General features: G+C 45.6%; 2 protein-coding genes across 2 annotated transcripts in view; both read left to right on the top strand.

The window, feature by feature from the left end:
* Positions 1-5,060, top strand: part of LOC132874991 (X-linked retinitis pigmentosa GTPase regulator-like) — a 105,141-nt gene extending 100,081 nt beyond the window's left edge. Inside the window, exons 13-15 of the mRNA XM_060911541.1 lie at positions 27-133; positions 405-515; positions 1,274-5,060. Of these exons, the coding sequence (XP_060767524.1) occupies positions 27-133; positions 405-515; positions 1,274-4,180 (3,125 nt within the window). The 3' untranslated portion in view covers positions 4,181-5,060. The remainder of the gene's footprint in view (positions 1-26; positions 134-404; positions 516-1,273) is intronic.
* LOC132874981 (myelin transcription factor 1-like protein) lies at positions 436-7,789 on the top strand. The gene is made up of 6 exons (XM_060911516.1): positions 436-464; positions 4,670-4,718; positions 4,976-5,170; positions 5,555-5,603; positions 6,246-6,352; positions 7,247-7,789. The coding sequence occupies exons 2-6, from the start codon at positions 4,698-4,700 to the stop codon at positions 7,427-7,429; spliced, it is 555 nt and encodes a 184-aa protein (XP_060767499.1). The 5' UTR covers positions 436-464; positions 4,670-4,697; the 3' UTR covers positions 7,430-7,789.
* The last annotated feature ends 6,136 nt before the right edge of the window (positions 7,790-13,925 follow it).

Here is a 13,925-nt window from a genome sequence, read left to right as displayed (position 1 = left end):
TATGCATTATATATGTTTTTTGATAGGCAAGGTCACAGAAGAATATGAAGTAGATGGGAAGACTCCTGTTGAAATCTTTGAAGACAATGAAAGTGTGAAAAACTTAGGAGAAACCACTGATGTATTAAATTTAGTGAGTACAAAAAGGAATCTTTTTCCTTAACTGCATTACCTCATTTAAACCTGAACATTGAATAACGAACAGTATGAGTTTATATCTAAAACAATGAATAGGGTAATTTACAGTTGGTTATAATGCTGTGTGAAAAATATTTGTCATCTTTAGTATTCTACATATAGTGTATATGCTATGATAGATGTGATTATACATAAGTAGAGGATGACTGAAAGGGAAAAAGCTGGTGTCTGATTTTCTTGTTTGTTGTTTTTTTCTGCTTTAAAAGACTCATGTAATGAAGATGCATTCTGGTGAGAAGACAATTACTTTGTCTCCTGTTCAGAAGGTAAGTAGTGGATTGAATGTGAGATTTATAAAAAAAATATATAAAAAGGAATAACGATGCTTCCAGACAGATGTTCTGCATAATACAGTTAAGCAATCCATCATCATCTATATAGAGATGTATATATTTTATTCTTGTCACAGTGTAAAAATCCCTCATTACAATGACACATGCACATTTGAGATTTCACTGGTGTAAAGACCATAGGCACTGGTCTACAGAGATGGCCAAAAGTGATATAATCAGAAGAGTCATTCATCATCATATTCCTCCACAAGTGGGCGAGTCTGTGTGTAGCATACAACAAGAGAATGATACAGCACTGAATGCTCGACCCCTACAATGAGCGCACAGTTTTTTTTTCCCACTTGAGCTTCATCACTGTAGATGTATGGATAAAATAAACCCTGCAACATTTTTCACTTGTATTTAAAAAAAAAAATCAGCTTTATTTCTACCCTCTTTTCCAGTACTGCTGTTGTTTACATTGCTATGGAGAAGCCATTGCCAATGGGATGTGACATGGCCATGCAGTTCTAATTAGCTAGAAAATTGGAATTTTTGTTGGGATTAAATATAATTAAGCTGTAATTAAGACTATCTACCAGTGCTATTTTAACATTCACATGTTTTTTGGGTTTTTTTCCCATTAGCATGGCTGTCTGTGTAACTCACTCTAAAATTTATTTTGCTTTTTTATCATTTATGTTTTTTCATCTTTGTTTATTCTGCACTCATTCTTCTTGCACTGCATGTTCACTCAGTTCTCACTCTTTCATTTTCCCTTCTGCTCCCGGGGGCTTGGATAGAAGAAGGTTAAAGCTGGGGAAAAACACCGTAACGTGGTGGAGCAACTTATACAAGACCCTGCCTCTGATGATGAGTGGGTGGGGCTTGGTACAACAAAGGCCCTGCGTAATGAGTTACTAACAAGTCACAGTGGCAAATCCCAGTTTGGGGAACATCAAATTTCCAGCATTCCATCTCGGCGTTCCCAGAGCTGGGATAGTGATAGAGGGAATGCAGTGAATGAAAGTAGGCTTATAAGGCATACAGGGAGGAAATGTAGAACTAAAACAGAGAGCCAGCCAAAGTCTAAATGTAAGCCTGACTTGCAAAGCCAACTAATTGAGATTAAGTCTAAAGCTAAAGCTCAACCAGGTCAAGAGAACTTAAGCAAGTCTAAGGTAAAAGCACATTCAAATAATGTAAAAGACGCAAAGACAGAGACTGTTTATAAATCAGACGAAAAGGCTAAACATTTTAGACAAGAGGATTTCGATAAAGTAGGATCCAAAACAAGGTCAATGGACAAAAGACAGAGACAAGCCATTGAGGAAAGGAGGCAGGAGCTGCCAAGAGAAGTTTCTGCTCAAATCATACAGGTGAAACATGTACCTGCAGAGTCTGAAAACAAGGTAGTGAAAGTGAAAAGCAAGCCAATAGTTGTGCAAAGCAAACTTCTGGACAGTACCATTGAGCATGATGTAAAGACATGGGATGGCAGCACTAGCAGTGAACAATATAATCAAGCACAGGCACCAACCAAGAAGACCAAGTTTACCAAACCTAAGCACAACATGAACACACAAAAGAAAACTAAGGGGCTTGTGCTGGACTTTGAAGAAGCAGTCAGTTCAACAGACTGCCTAAGATCACAATCAGAGAACACACTGCCTAGCTCTCTCATGGAAGCGACATCACTAGCAAAGGACCTGCCAATTGAGAGCCCTGTGCATCTTCTGAAAGAGGTAGCCTCCAGCCAGTTCCTGTCCCAAGCAGCATCCATCAACTCTCAAACTAGTAGGCAAAGTCCAAACACACTGGATGAACAGACTCTTTCAAATTCTGCCTTCATCAGTGAGGATCCAGAGAAGAAAGTAAGCAAAAGGACAGCAGTTACCATCAATGTAATGCCTGTACCTACAGCTTCAGATGAGGAAACTGAAAGGAACATGTCTCAGTATCAATCCGAGGAGAAAATTGAAGATAAAGGAGGAGAGAGTGGGAGGACTGAGATTGGCCAGTTATCACAGGAGGAAGAAGAGGAGGATCAGAGTAGAGGGATGACAGACAATGAGAGATTGGAGGAAGTAAGGGAGAAGATCAGCAGTGTGGAATATGGCAAAGAAGTAAGTAAAAGTGTTGGGCAGGTAACAAACGATGATGATGAAGAGCAAGATGACACGACGTGGAGAGTGTCGAGTCAAGATGAGGAGAGCAAAGCAGAGGAGAAAAGTAAGACTGAGTCAGAACAAGGAAAGGAGAGTGAGACCGAGCCTGAGGAACAAGGGAGCATTCGTGTTATGGAGGAAAGAGAGGATGAAGACATATGTGAGACTCAGAATGTGGAGCAAGTAGAAGAAGAAAGCAGAATGAGCTATGGTGAGGAAGAGAGCAGGAAAGAATCAGATGGAGAGAGAGAGAGCCAGAGCAATGGGGCAGAAGAGGAAGAAAGTGCAGAAGAGAGTAAAAGTTCTAAATTTGAAAGTGTTAGTGAGGCTAAGAAGGATCACGGTGAGGGGGATGAGAGTGAAGAGGAAGAAAAGAATAGTTCTGAAGAGGAGAAGGGGTCTATTGGGAAAGAGACGTATGAGACAGAGGATGAAGAGGAAAGTGGAGATGACAGTACGACAGATGGTGGTAGTGAGAAAGATGATCAGGAGAATGGGACAGAAGAACAGGCAATTGAAGGAGAGAAAGAGAGTGAGGAAGGAGAGGAGAGTGAAGTAGGAAAGAATGAGAGTAAAGAAGAGGAGGAAGAGGGTGAAGCAGGAAAGGAAGAGAGTGAGGAGGAGGAGAGTGAAGTAGAAAAGAATGAGAGTGAGGAAGAAGAGGAAGAGGGTGAAGCAGGAAGAGAAGAGAGTGGTGAAGAGGAGAGTGAAGGAGAAAAGGAAGAGAGTGGTGAAGAGGAGGAGAGTGAAGGAGGAAAGGAAGAGAGTGGTGAAGAGGAGGAGAGTGAAGGAGGAAAGGAAGAGAGCGGTGAAGAGGAGAGTGAAGGAGAAAAGGAAGAGAGTGATGAAGAGGAGGAGAGTGAAGTAGGAAAGAATGAGAGTGAGGAAGAAGAGGAAGAGGGTGAAGCAGGAAAAGAAGAGAGTGATGAAGAGGAGGAGAGTGAAAGAGGAAAGGAAGAGAGTTATGAAGTAGAGGAGGAGAGTGAAGGAGGAAAGGAAGAGAGTGATGAAAAAGAGAAAAGTGAGGAAGAAACAGGAGAGGGTGAAGAAGAGGAGGAGGAGGAGGAAAGTGAAGCAGGAAAGGAAGAGAGTGGGGATGAAGATGATGGTGAGGGAGAGGAAAAGGACAGTGGTGATCGGGAGGAAGAAGAATGTGAGGATAATGAATCAGTAGAAGAATCCGAGCAGAATGAAGATGAAAAGAGCGAAGCAAGGAAGGCAGAAGAAGACAGTGAAGATGACAAAGAAGTGGAGGAAGGTGGTGAGCAAGCAGGAGAGGATGAAGAAGAATTAGGAGACCAAGAGGATAAAGATGAGGAGGAAAATGAAGAACAAGTGGGAGAGGAAGTTACAGAAGAAGAACCTAAGAAAAAACTAAATGGAAATAAAAAGTCATCTTTCATATCAAAGCAATCTAAATCAAAGCAAGAGGCCTCAAAGCGTAAAAAGAGTACAGTTAGAAAATGCCAGTCAAACTCTGAATCTCAGGAGCCTCTGCAGTTCTGGGATGATGTTCTACCTCAATACCTCAACTTAAAATAAACTTGAACTCAAGTTTAAATACTGATATTTAGTGCTAGTATGACTTAATATACATTATTTCTCATTTATGTCTCATTTTCTTCACCCATTTCATTCAGTGTGTTTCATTACAGCCGCATATGCACATCATCTTCAGCTGCTGTTTACTACAGTGTGATTCTTCTGTTGCTTGCGTACTCATTTATCTGCTTATCTTCTGTATTTAATCACTTCTTGTGATTGCTCGAAAGTTTATAAATGCATTTATTCAAATTTTTTCATTAAGCTCCTTATTTTCATTTATTTTTTCAGTTATATGAATTCTTCATCTTTTCAGTGTCCCTCTTTGGTTAGTCTGTGCCAATCTTTTTTTCATATTCTTGCATCTCACAATAATTTGCTTTATTTGCTGAGAATCTGCTGTTTCATCTATTGGAAGGATGTGTTTTTCATCATAACACTGCAATATTTTAAACAATGGATGTTTGCCACAATGTTATAAAACTTCAGAAATGCAGAGCAATAATGAGGAATTGGAATGAGTCGATTGCAATTTGAGGTGAGAATTTTCTACCCTTAGCAGATGAGCAAATGTAGATCCTGATTCTCTTGGTCAGTGTGCGTGCCTGTGTGTGTGAGAGAGAGAAAAGAAAAGATTATCATGGTTTTTTTTGTGTGTGTAACTCCCCACTACATGCTAACACGCTTCCAAATTTCCCTTGCCTCCTTGCTTGGACCCCTACCTGTACTCGTTTTCAATAACATATTCATTTATTGCAATGCTTTATACCATAGTGCCCTTATCATCTTTCTAAGACCATAGAGTTCAGTGATGATGAGACCACTGCAGAGGGAGAGCAGACAGAAGATGAAGAGGAGGATGATGAGGATGATGATGATGATTTGGAAGAGGAGAATAATGAAGAGAAGGAGCACTGTGAAAAAGAAAACCAAGAGCCAGTGGAAAAATCAAAGCAGCAAGAAATCCATGTAACCCAGCCAACATCTCAGGTCACCTAAATCCATAAATATAGAATAATATTTATATAATATATTTTATATAATATATAAATATAGAATAGTTTCTATAAAAAGTTTTTGTTTTGTCCTAAATGCTATGTGATGTACAGTATGTGAAACTCTTCTGGAAATATGATGGCACATAATGTACACACATTGAAAATGACTAAAGTAATTACGACAGGCATTGATGTGTTTTGGGTCAACTACAATCAACTCAATCACTTGGAAATAGTTTGAGATACAAAAACTAAATCAATCAATAGGTATAACTGGACATCCAGCTTTTCGTATCAATATTGCACAATGAACTTGGTATGTTGAAGTAGTTACTACTTGTTGCTAAATCAGAATTACTGGCTCTGTTTGATGTAGGTAAAGAATGATGTAGAAGAGGCAACCATACCTGATGGACTAGACAAAGGTAAGTATCAGGATTACAGTTTCATACAGTACATTTTATTTCTTATATTCTGTTTGTGTCAAAATTGGTTTCAACTGAGCTGTGATGTCTGGAATGGGTATTGTGTAACTATTACCTTTAAATAATAACACATGGAAATGTAAATTATATCCGGGGTGGGGCAGGGCACGATGGAGCAGCGGGTGGCATTGCAGGTTCAGGTTATAATCTATATTCGTGTGGGTTTTCTCCAGGTCCTCCGGTTTCCTCCTACCTTCCAAAACCAGGTCAGTAAGTGGATTGGCTACTTGAAATTGCCCTGCGGTATGAAGGAATATATGAAGGTGTGTGTGCGCAGTGCACTGTGATGGACTGGCATCCCATTCAAGAGACATTAGCTCCTCCAGATCCACAGTGACCGTGACCAGGATGAAGTGAAATAAATAAATATACACTATTTTCATCTACAGTTTTAGAAGTGATTTTCTTGCATAACTGATGGAGGACATTGGTCTGAACTGTCCTGTTTCTCTGAAATCTTTGTACAATACCCAGCATTTTTTTTTTTTAAACTTCCTCTCATCAGGGCTGTCTGGAGTTTTGTGCCTACTTTATTTATTCTGATGTGCCAGTATTCAACACATTTCATTTGAATGTTTATAGATTCTGAGGATAAAGACACTTCTAGTTCACTTATTGAGGAGAAGCTGCAAAACCAAGATGAGGCCAAGCAGGAGAGACCAAAGCGCTTATTTGGATCAAACAGCAAGGTATTGGAATCAGATTAAACTTCCCATTTCTTGCTACTGTTGTAAAAATAACATTTAATTTTCTCAAATAACAGTATGATGATGATTATGATGATGATGATAAATAATAGTTTCAGGCTCCTGCGTGGAACAACAGAAAATCATTTGAATCCAATAGATGCCACAGCCATCTGTGGCCAGGAGCATAGGGAGCAAAACTGGTTATGCTTTCCAAGTGGGATGGATGATCTACTCCTTTCCCCTGTCAGTCACAGTAACACTGGCCAATCATGGGTGTCTGAGGTCATGTATGAGGAAGAGGGTGGATAGCGATTTCCTCCGAGTGTGTTATGGTGCCCTGTGATCTTGGAGGAAGCACAGGTTAGACTTCACCCTCCCCAGTTGTTGTATGATAGGAGAAAGATAGCTGGTGGGTGGGAACTGGGGAGGAAAATCTCATCTCATTATCTCTAGCTGCTTTATCCTGTTCTACAGGGTCGCAGGCAAGCTGGAGCCTATCCCAGCTGACTACGGGCGAAAGGCAGGGTATACCCTGGACAAGTCGCCAGGTCATCACAGGGCTGACACATAGACAACCATTCACACTCACATTCACACCTACGGTCAATTGAGAGTCACCAGTTAACCTAACCTACATATCTTTGGACTGTGGGGGAAACCAGAGCACTCGAAGGAAACCCACGCGGACACGAGGAGAACATGCAAACTCCGCACAGAAGGGCCCTTGCCGGCCACGGGGCTCGAACCCGGACCTTCTTGCCATGAGGCGACAGCGCTAACCACTACACCACCATGCCTCCGGGGAGGAAAATGGTGAAAAAAAAATATTGTAGCATCAATAGACAAAATACATTAATGTGTTGTTTCTCTGTTGCTGCTATTTTATGCCTTCAGATCTCTCTTTTCAAGCGGAGGTCTTCCACCAAAAAGGAGAAATCAGAAGCCCCAGTGGAGGAGAGCAGTCCTGCTGAGAAAGCTTCCAGCTCAGACAGTGGAGATGTAGAATATAACAGCAGTGTTGACACTTCGAACTCTCAGCCTCTCCGATCCCGATCAGCCACCTGCACTCTACTCTGACTCCACCCAAAAGAGGCAGCTTCTAGTCCTGCTTCTGAAGGATGTTTCCACTAGCCGAGTATTATAACAAGGAAAAGACAAAACCCTGTTTGCTCAGATCTGGACTGAGACCTTGTAAAGACTTTCATCTTTATTTGGTAGACAGCAAAGCTGATAATAGCAGAATTTCTCGAAAGCACTATGAATAGCCATATGCATTTTGGGATTTCATAACTGTTATTTTTGTCATGATTGTATTTTGTGCTTGATAGTGACCTTACCTGTGTGGGGAGTATATCATAAAATGTATTTAAGAAACTACAACTATTTATTTGTCATTTAAATATTACTGCACCTTTGCACTTTTTACTCATCTTGAACATTTCAGTCTTTGAATTTTTTTTCTTATTCTTTCACATATTACATGAAATGTGTAAGAAGTAAAAGGAATTCAGTGACCTTAACCTGTGTTTTTCGTTCTTATAATTTCAGCTCTCATTATTTCGTGGGGGTTCCTTCTGTTTAACCTTGAACAACCAATGCTTCATTAAGCTTTCAGTCATAGACACGTTTACATGTAATGGACACCTTAATGGAAGTGCTTCTTGTCATGCTGATGTTTTCTGCTGCCATTTCTCAAGGCTGGTTCATTAGATTATGGGATACATGGTTGTCGACTGGCAGACCACATTCAGCAAACACCTGGAAAAGCATTTCAGCAGATTGAACTTAACTCTGGAGAAACATTGTAGCAGAACCAGTCAATGCATGAAGAGAAAAAAATGTCCACATTAATTGAGCGACCCCCTTTTTTTTTTGCAAGAAGCTGTTTGTGGCAGCGGGGGCATGGTCAAGCGTCGGTCTGTGACCGGAGGGCGGAGTCAGGGAAGGTAAGTGGCAGAATCACTGCACCTGATGTTGGTTAATCTATGTTTGTGTGTCTTCCCCAGTGACCGCACCCTATATAAGGAGAGAGCAGAGGAAGGAAGCTCTCTCCCTGACCTGACGACTCGTGTGTGTGTGTGGCTGAGAGTGAATATAGGTACTGAAAAGTACTAAATAAAGAGTTTTCTTGTGGAACTTAATTCTGGCCTGCCGTCTTTTCTGTGCTCCACCCCTATGAACTGCTACAGTGGTGCTGAAACCCGGGATTCGAGCACAGGAAAAAGAACAGCCCCATGGAGTCCTCCCCCTTCGTGGACCTGGTCCACGCCCTCGCCACAGCCCAGCAGAGCCAGCACCAGGTGCTAGTCACCCTCCCAAAGGAGCAGGAGCACCGGTTCAAGGCCCTGGTGCTGGCGCAGCAGGAAGACCGACAGGCGTTCTGGCACCTCCTTGCGTCGGCAGGGTCCACCGCCGCGGGCCCTTCTCCCCTCACCCTCACTAAGATGGGCCCGCATGACAACCCCGAGGCCTTCCTCACGCTCTTCGAGCAGGCAGCAGAAGCCTCGGGCTGGCCTGTGGAACAGCGCGCGGCACACCTCCTCCCCCTGCTAACGGGCGAGGCGCAGCTGGCCACGCTACAGCTCCCCGCCGACTGCCGGCTAATCTACGTGGACCTTTGCCGGGCCGTCCTCCAGCGGGTGGGGCGCACCCCTGAACAACAGCGACAGTGCTTCCGCGCTCTGCGTCTGGAGGAAGTCAGCCGGCTGTTTGCGTTTGGCCAGCAGCTCCGGGATGCCTGCTGGCGGTGGTTGAGGGCCGACAACCACGACAGTGAGGGGATCATCGATCTGAGGGTACTGGAGCAGTTCATCACCCGCCTACCAGAGGGAACCGCGGAGTGGGTCCAGTGCCACCGCCCGGCGTCGCTGGATCAGGCCATCGAGTTGGCGGAGGACCATTTGGCGGCTGTTCCAACGGCAGGACAACGGACATCTCTTCTCTCTCTCTCTCTCTCTCTCTCTCTCTCTCTCTCTCTCCCCCTCTCTCCTCCTGTGTCTCATCCTCGCCCCGTTCCCCCACCGCGGAGGCGGGGGCCGGCCCCACCCCAGTCGGCCTGTCGCACCCGCGGTGCCTTCCCGTTTTTCCCTTCTGTGTCTGTCTCTTTCCCCCCCTAGGTGAGTGAGCCCCAGAACGCCGGTGCAGAGAGGAAGCCCGGGCCGGTTTGCTGGCGCTGCGGGGAGCCGAGCCACCTCCAACAGCAGTGCTTGGCGATGGAAGTGGGCGCCTTGGCTCGGATCCCCAACACGCCAGGAGCCACCCTCGATCGAGCCGGAGCGTATCGCATACCGGTGAGTATCCAAGGGGATACATATCAGGCTTTGGTGGACTCTGGCTGTAATCAGACCTCAATTCACCAAAGCCTGGTGCAAGATGAGGCATTGGGGGGAGCACAGGGGGTGAAGGTGTTGTGTGTGCACAGGGATGTTCACAGCTACCCTTTAGTGTCGGTCCACGTTCTTTTTCGAGGGGAAAAATTTAGAGTAAAGACGGCGGTTAATCCTCGCCTCACCCACTCGATAATTTTGGGGACTGATTGGCTGGGATTCGGGGAGTTAATGAGCCATCTAGTGAAGACTGGATCCTGCCGTAGTTTAGCAGGGGGAGGTCCCGGTGTCGCTTTGGCGGGAGCAGCTGTCACAGAGCCATCTACGTCATCTCCGTGTCAGAGTGAGGAGCAGCAGACTCCTCCCTCTCTCGGGGAATCCCTTGCGGATTTTCCGTTAGAGCAATCGCGAGACGAGTCTCTGCAGCATGCGTTTGACCAAGTGAGAGTAATCGACGGTCAAACGCTCCAGCCAAACGCCACCCCGTCCTTCCCCTATTTTTCTATTATGAAGGATAGGTTATACCGAGTGACGCAGGACACTCAGACTAAAGAGCAAGTCACAAAGCTTTTGATTCCAAAGAGCCACTGGGAATTGGTATTCCAGGCGGCGCACTTTAATCCCATGGCTGAACACTTGGGGCAAGATAAGACACTAGCCCGACTAATGGCCCAGTTCTATTGGCCAGGGATTCGTGGCGATGTCCTTAGGTGGTGTACGGCGTGCCGCGAATGCCAGTTAGTAAATCCAGCGGCCATTCCAAAAGCGCCTTTGCGCCATCTCCCATTAATCGAGACCCCGTTCGAAAGAATTGGGATGGATCTCGTCGGGCCATTAGACCGGTCAACACGAGGGCACCGCTTTATTTTTGTTCTGGTGGACTATGCAACGCGATACCCAGAAGCAGTGCCTCTTTGCAAGATCTCAGCTCGCAATATCTCAGCATGCAGTATTGCAGAAGCGCTCTTCCGCGTCATCTCCCGAGTTGGAATCCCAAAAGAGATTCTGACTGACCAAGGCACCTCGTTTATGTCACGTACACTGAACGAACTGTATGGGTTATTAGGTATTAAGCCGATCCGCACCAGCGTTTATCACCCACAAACGGACGGTTTAGTTGACCGGTTCAGTCGCACCCTCAAGAATATAATTTAAAAATTCGTAAGTGAGGACACACGTAATTGGGATAAATGGCTTGAACCCTTGTTATTTGCAGTGTGAGAGGTCCCCCAAGCCTCCACAGGGTTCTCCCCGTTCGAATTGTTATATGGGCGTAAGCCGCGCGGCATTCTAGATGTGCTGCGAGAAAATTGGGAGGAGGGACCTTCATCCAGTAAAAATCAAATTCAATACGTTATGGACCTGCGCGCAAAACTACACGCACACCTAACCCAGGAGAATTTGCGGCAGGCCCAAGAATGGCAAACCCGTCTGTACGACGGGTACGCACCTTAGGGAGTTCACACCAGGAGATAAAGTTCTCGTACTGTTGCCCACATTGAGCTCCAAATTAATCGCCAAGTGGCAAGGACCCTTTGAGGTCACACGGCGAGTCGGGGACGTCGACTACGAGGTGAGGTGAACGGACAGGGGTGGGGTGCTACAGATTTACCACCTCAATCTGCTCAAATTCTGGAACGAGGAGGTCCCCGTGGCGTTGATGTCGGTGGTTCCAGAGAAGGCGGAGCTGGGGCCGGAGGTTCAAAAGGGAACATTGGCATCGCGTACCTCTCCGGTCCCCTGTGGAGACCACCTCTCCCCGACCCAACTCGCGGAGGTCGCCCAGGTGCAGACCGAGTTTTCGGACATGTTCTTTCCCCTGCCCGGCCTCACCGACCTCATAGAGCACCACATTGAGACGTCCCCGGGGGTGGTAGTGTGCAGCCGCCCTTACAGGTTACCCGAACACAAGAAAAAAGTGGTTCAGGAAGAACTCGAGGCCATGCTCGAAATGGGCATCGTCGAGGAGTCCCACAGTGACTGGAGCAGCCCGGTGGTCTTGGTACCCAAGACCGACGGGTCGGTCCGGTTCTGTGTGGACTATAGAAAAGTCAATGCGGTGTCTAAATTCGACGCATACCCAATGCCTCATATTGATGAGTTGCTCGATCAACTAGGCACGGCTCGCTTTTACTCGACACCTGGATTTGACAAAGGGTTATTGGCAGATCCCCTTGACTCCATTATCCCGAGAAAAAAGGGCCTTTTCCACAACGTTCGGCTTACACCAGTTTGTCACACTTCCTTTTGGGCTGTTTGGGGCGCCCGCTACGTTCCAGCGACTGATGGATAGGGTCCTCCGCCCCCACGCCACCTATGCCACCGCGTACCTAGATGACATCATTATTTATAGTAATGACTGGCAGCGGCACCTACAACACCTGAGGGCCGTCCTTAGGTTGCTGAGGTGGGCAGGTCTCACAGCCAACCAGAAGAAGTGTGCGATTGGGCGGGTGGAAGTACGGTATCTGGGCTTCCACTTGGGCAGCGGGCAGGTGCGTCCCCAAATTAACAAGACAGCAGCAATTGCGGCCTGCCCGAGGCCCAAGACCAAAAAGGGGGTGAGACAGTTCCTGGGGCTGGCTGGCTACTATCGTAGGTTTATACCTAATTATTCGGACGTCACCAGCCCGCTGACTAATCTGACTGAAAAGGGGGCACCAGATCCGGTCCAGTGGACGGAGCAATGCCAGCGGGCTTTCTCTGAGGTGAAGGCTGCACTGTGCGGGGGGCCACTGTTGCACTCCCCTGACTTTTCTCTCCCCTTTACGTTGCAGACGGACACGTCGGACAGAGGGCTGGGGGCTGTTCTGTCCCAGGAGGTGGAGGGGGAGGACTGCCCCGTCCTGTACATAAGCAGGAAGCTGTCGGTACGCGAGGGTCGCTACAGCACCATCGAAAAGGAGTGCCTGGCGATCAAGTGGGCAGTCCTCGCCCTCCACTACTACCTCCTGGGGCGCTCTTTCACCCTCTGTTCGGACCACGCGCTCCTCCAGTGGCTCCACCACATGAAGGATGCCAATGCGCGGATCACCCATTGGTATCTGGCATTCCAGCCCTTTAATTTTAAGGTGGTCCACAGGCCGGGGGCGCAGATGGTTGTGGCGGACTTCCTCTTCCATCAAGGGGGGAGGGGGAGTCGGCTGCAGGCCGGACAGCTGCCCGGCCTGAGTCGGGCGGTGGGGGTATGTGGCAGCGGGGGCGTGGCCAAGCATCGGTCTGTGACCGGAGGGCGGAGTTAGGGAAGGTAAGTGGCAGAATCACTGCATCTGATGTTGGTTAATCTATGTTTGTGTGTCTTCCCCAGTGACCACGCCCTATATAAGGAGAGAGAGAGCAGAGGAAGGAAGCTCTCTCCCTGACCTGATGACTCATGTGTGTGTGTGTGTGTGTGTGTGTGTGTGTCTGAGAGAGAGAATATAGGTACTGAAAAGTACTAAATATAAATAGTTTTCTTGTGGAACTTAATTCTGGCCTGCCGTCTTTTCTGTGCTCCACCCCTACGAACTGCAACACTGTTGTTCCTCTGTTGCGGATCGTTGCAGCCAATCACATTCATTTACTGTATGTAAATGTAGTTGGCTGAAAGCAGCTCATTGATAAAAGGAAGTGTTTTGGCAGACTTTCATAGAATTTGATTGTTATTTAAAATCATGCATAAATTATTTATTTAATCAAAGTACCTTAATTCTTGGGAGCACTTTTTACAGTACTGTTCGTAGTACTTTAGGTAACTATTCAGGAACTGCAAGACCTAAAATGGAACAAACGAGTAGTTTTTCATTAACATTTTATGAAGTATGGAGTAGTTCTAAATAATAAATTGACAAAGTCATAATGAGTAGTTTTATGATAGCTACTGATTTAATTACTGATCACACCAACTTATGGAGATCTACTTAAGTTATTCCACAAAATTAAGTTGTATATGAGCTGATAGCCGATGAGGCGCGGAGCGCCAAGTTGGGTATAAGCCATGTACGATGAGATTGAGTGAGTGGAATAACCATTTTATTCTATCCACATTCACTGGATTTTGAGAAGCAGAGCGTTTTTTATTTTTTGCAAATTCTATAAATAAATAATTTTATACAAAATGTCTGACAATCATTTCCACTTAGAATGTAAGTAAACTGGCGAAATGACGGTAGCAATTTGTGAAAAATACTTGAATGATGATTTTTGAAAAATAAAAAAAAGATACCTTTTTACCATCAAATACTTTCATTCCATATTTTGTTGCTTTT

The sequence above is a fragment of the Neoarius graeffei genome, chromosome 27, assembly GCF_027579695.1.
Source record: "Neoarius graeffei isolate fNeoGra1 chromosome 27, fNeoGra1.pri, whole genome shotgun sequence".
Taxonomy (NCBI): domain Eukaryota; kingdom Metazoa; phylum Chordata; class Actinopteri; order Siluriformes; family Ariidae; genus Neoarius; species Neoarius graeffei.
The sequence above is the reverse complement of the archived record's forward strand: the minus strand, read 5'-3'. Positions and strand labels throughout refer to the sequence as shown.

Excerpts from the sequence above, each read along its gene's own strand:
- LOC132874981 (XM_060911516.1), top strand. The coding sequence starts at position 4,698 with ATGAGTCGATTGCAATTTGAG. Across the intron at positions 4,719-4,975 it reads TGAGTCGATTGCAATTTGAG|ACCATAGAGTTCAGTGATGA; the intron begins GTGAGAATTTTC and ends CATCTTTCTAAG. Across the intron at positions 5,171-5,554 it reads TAACCCAGCCAACATCTCAG|GTAAAGAATGATGTAGAAGA; the intron begins GTCACCTAAATC and ends TGTTTGATGTAG.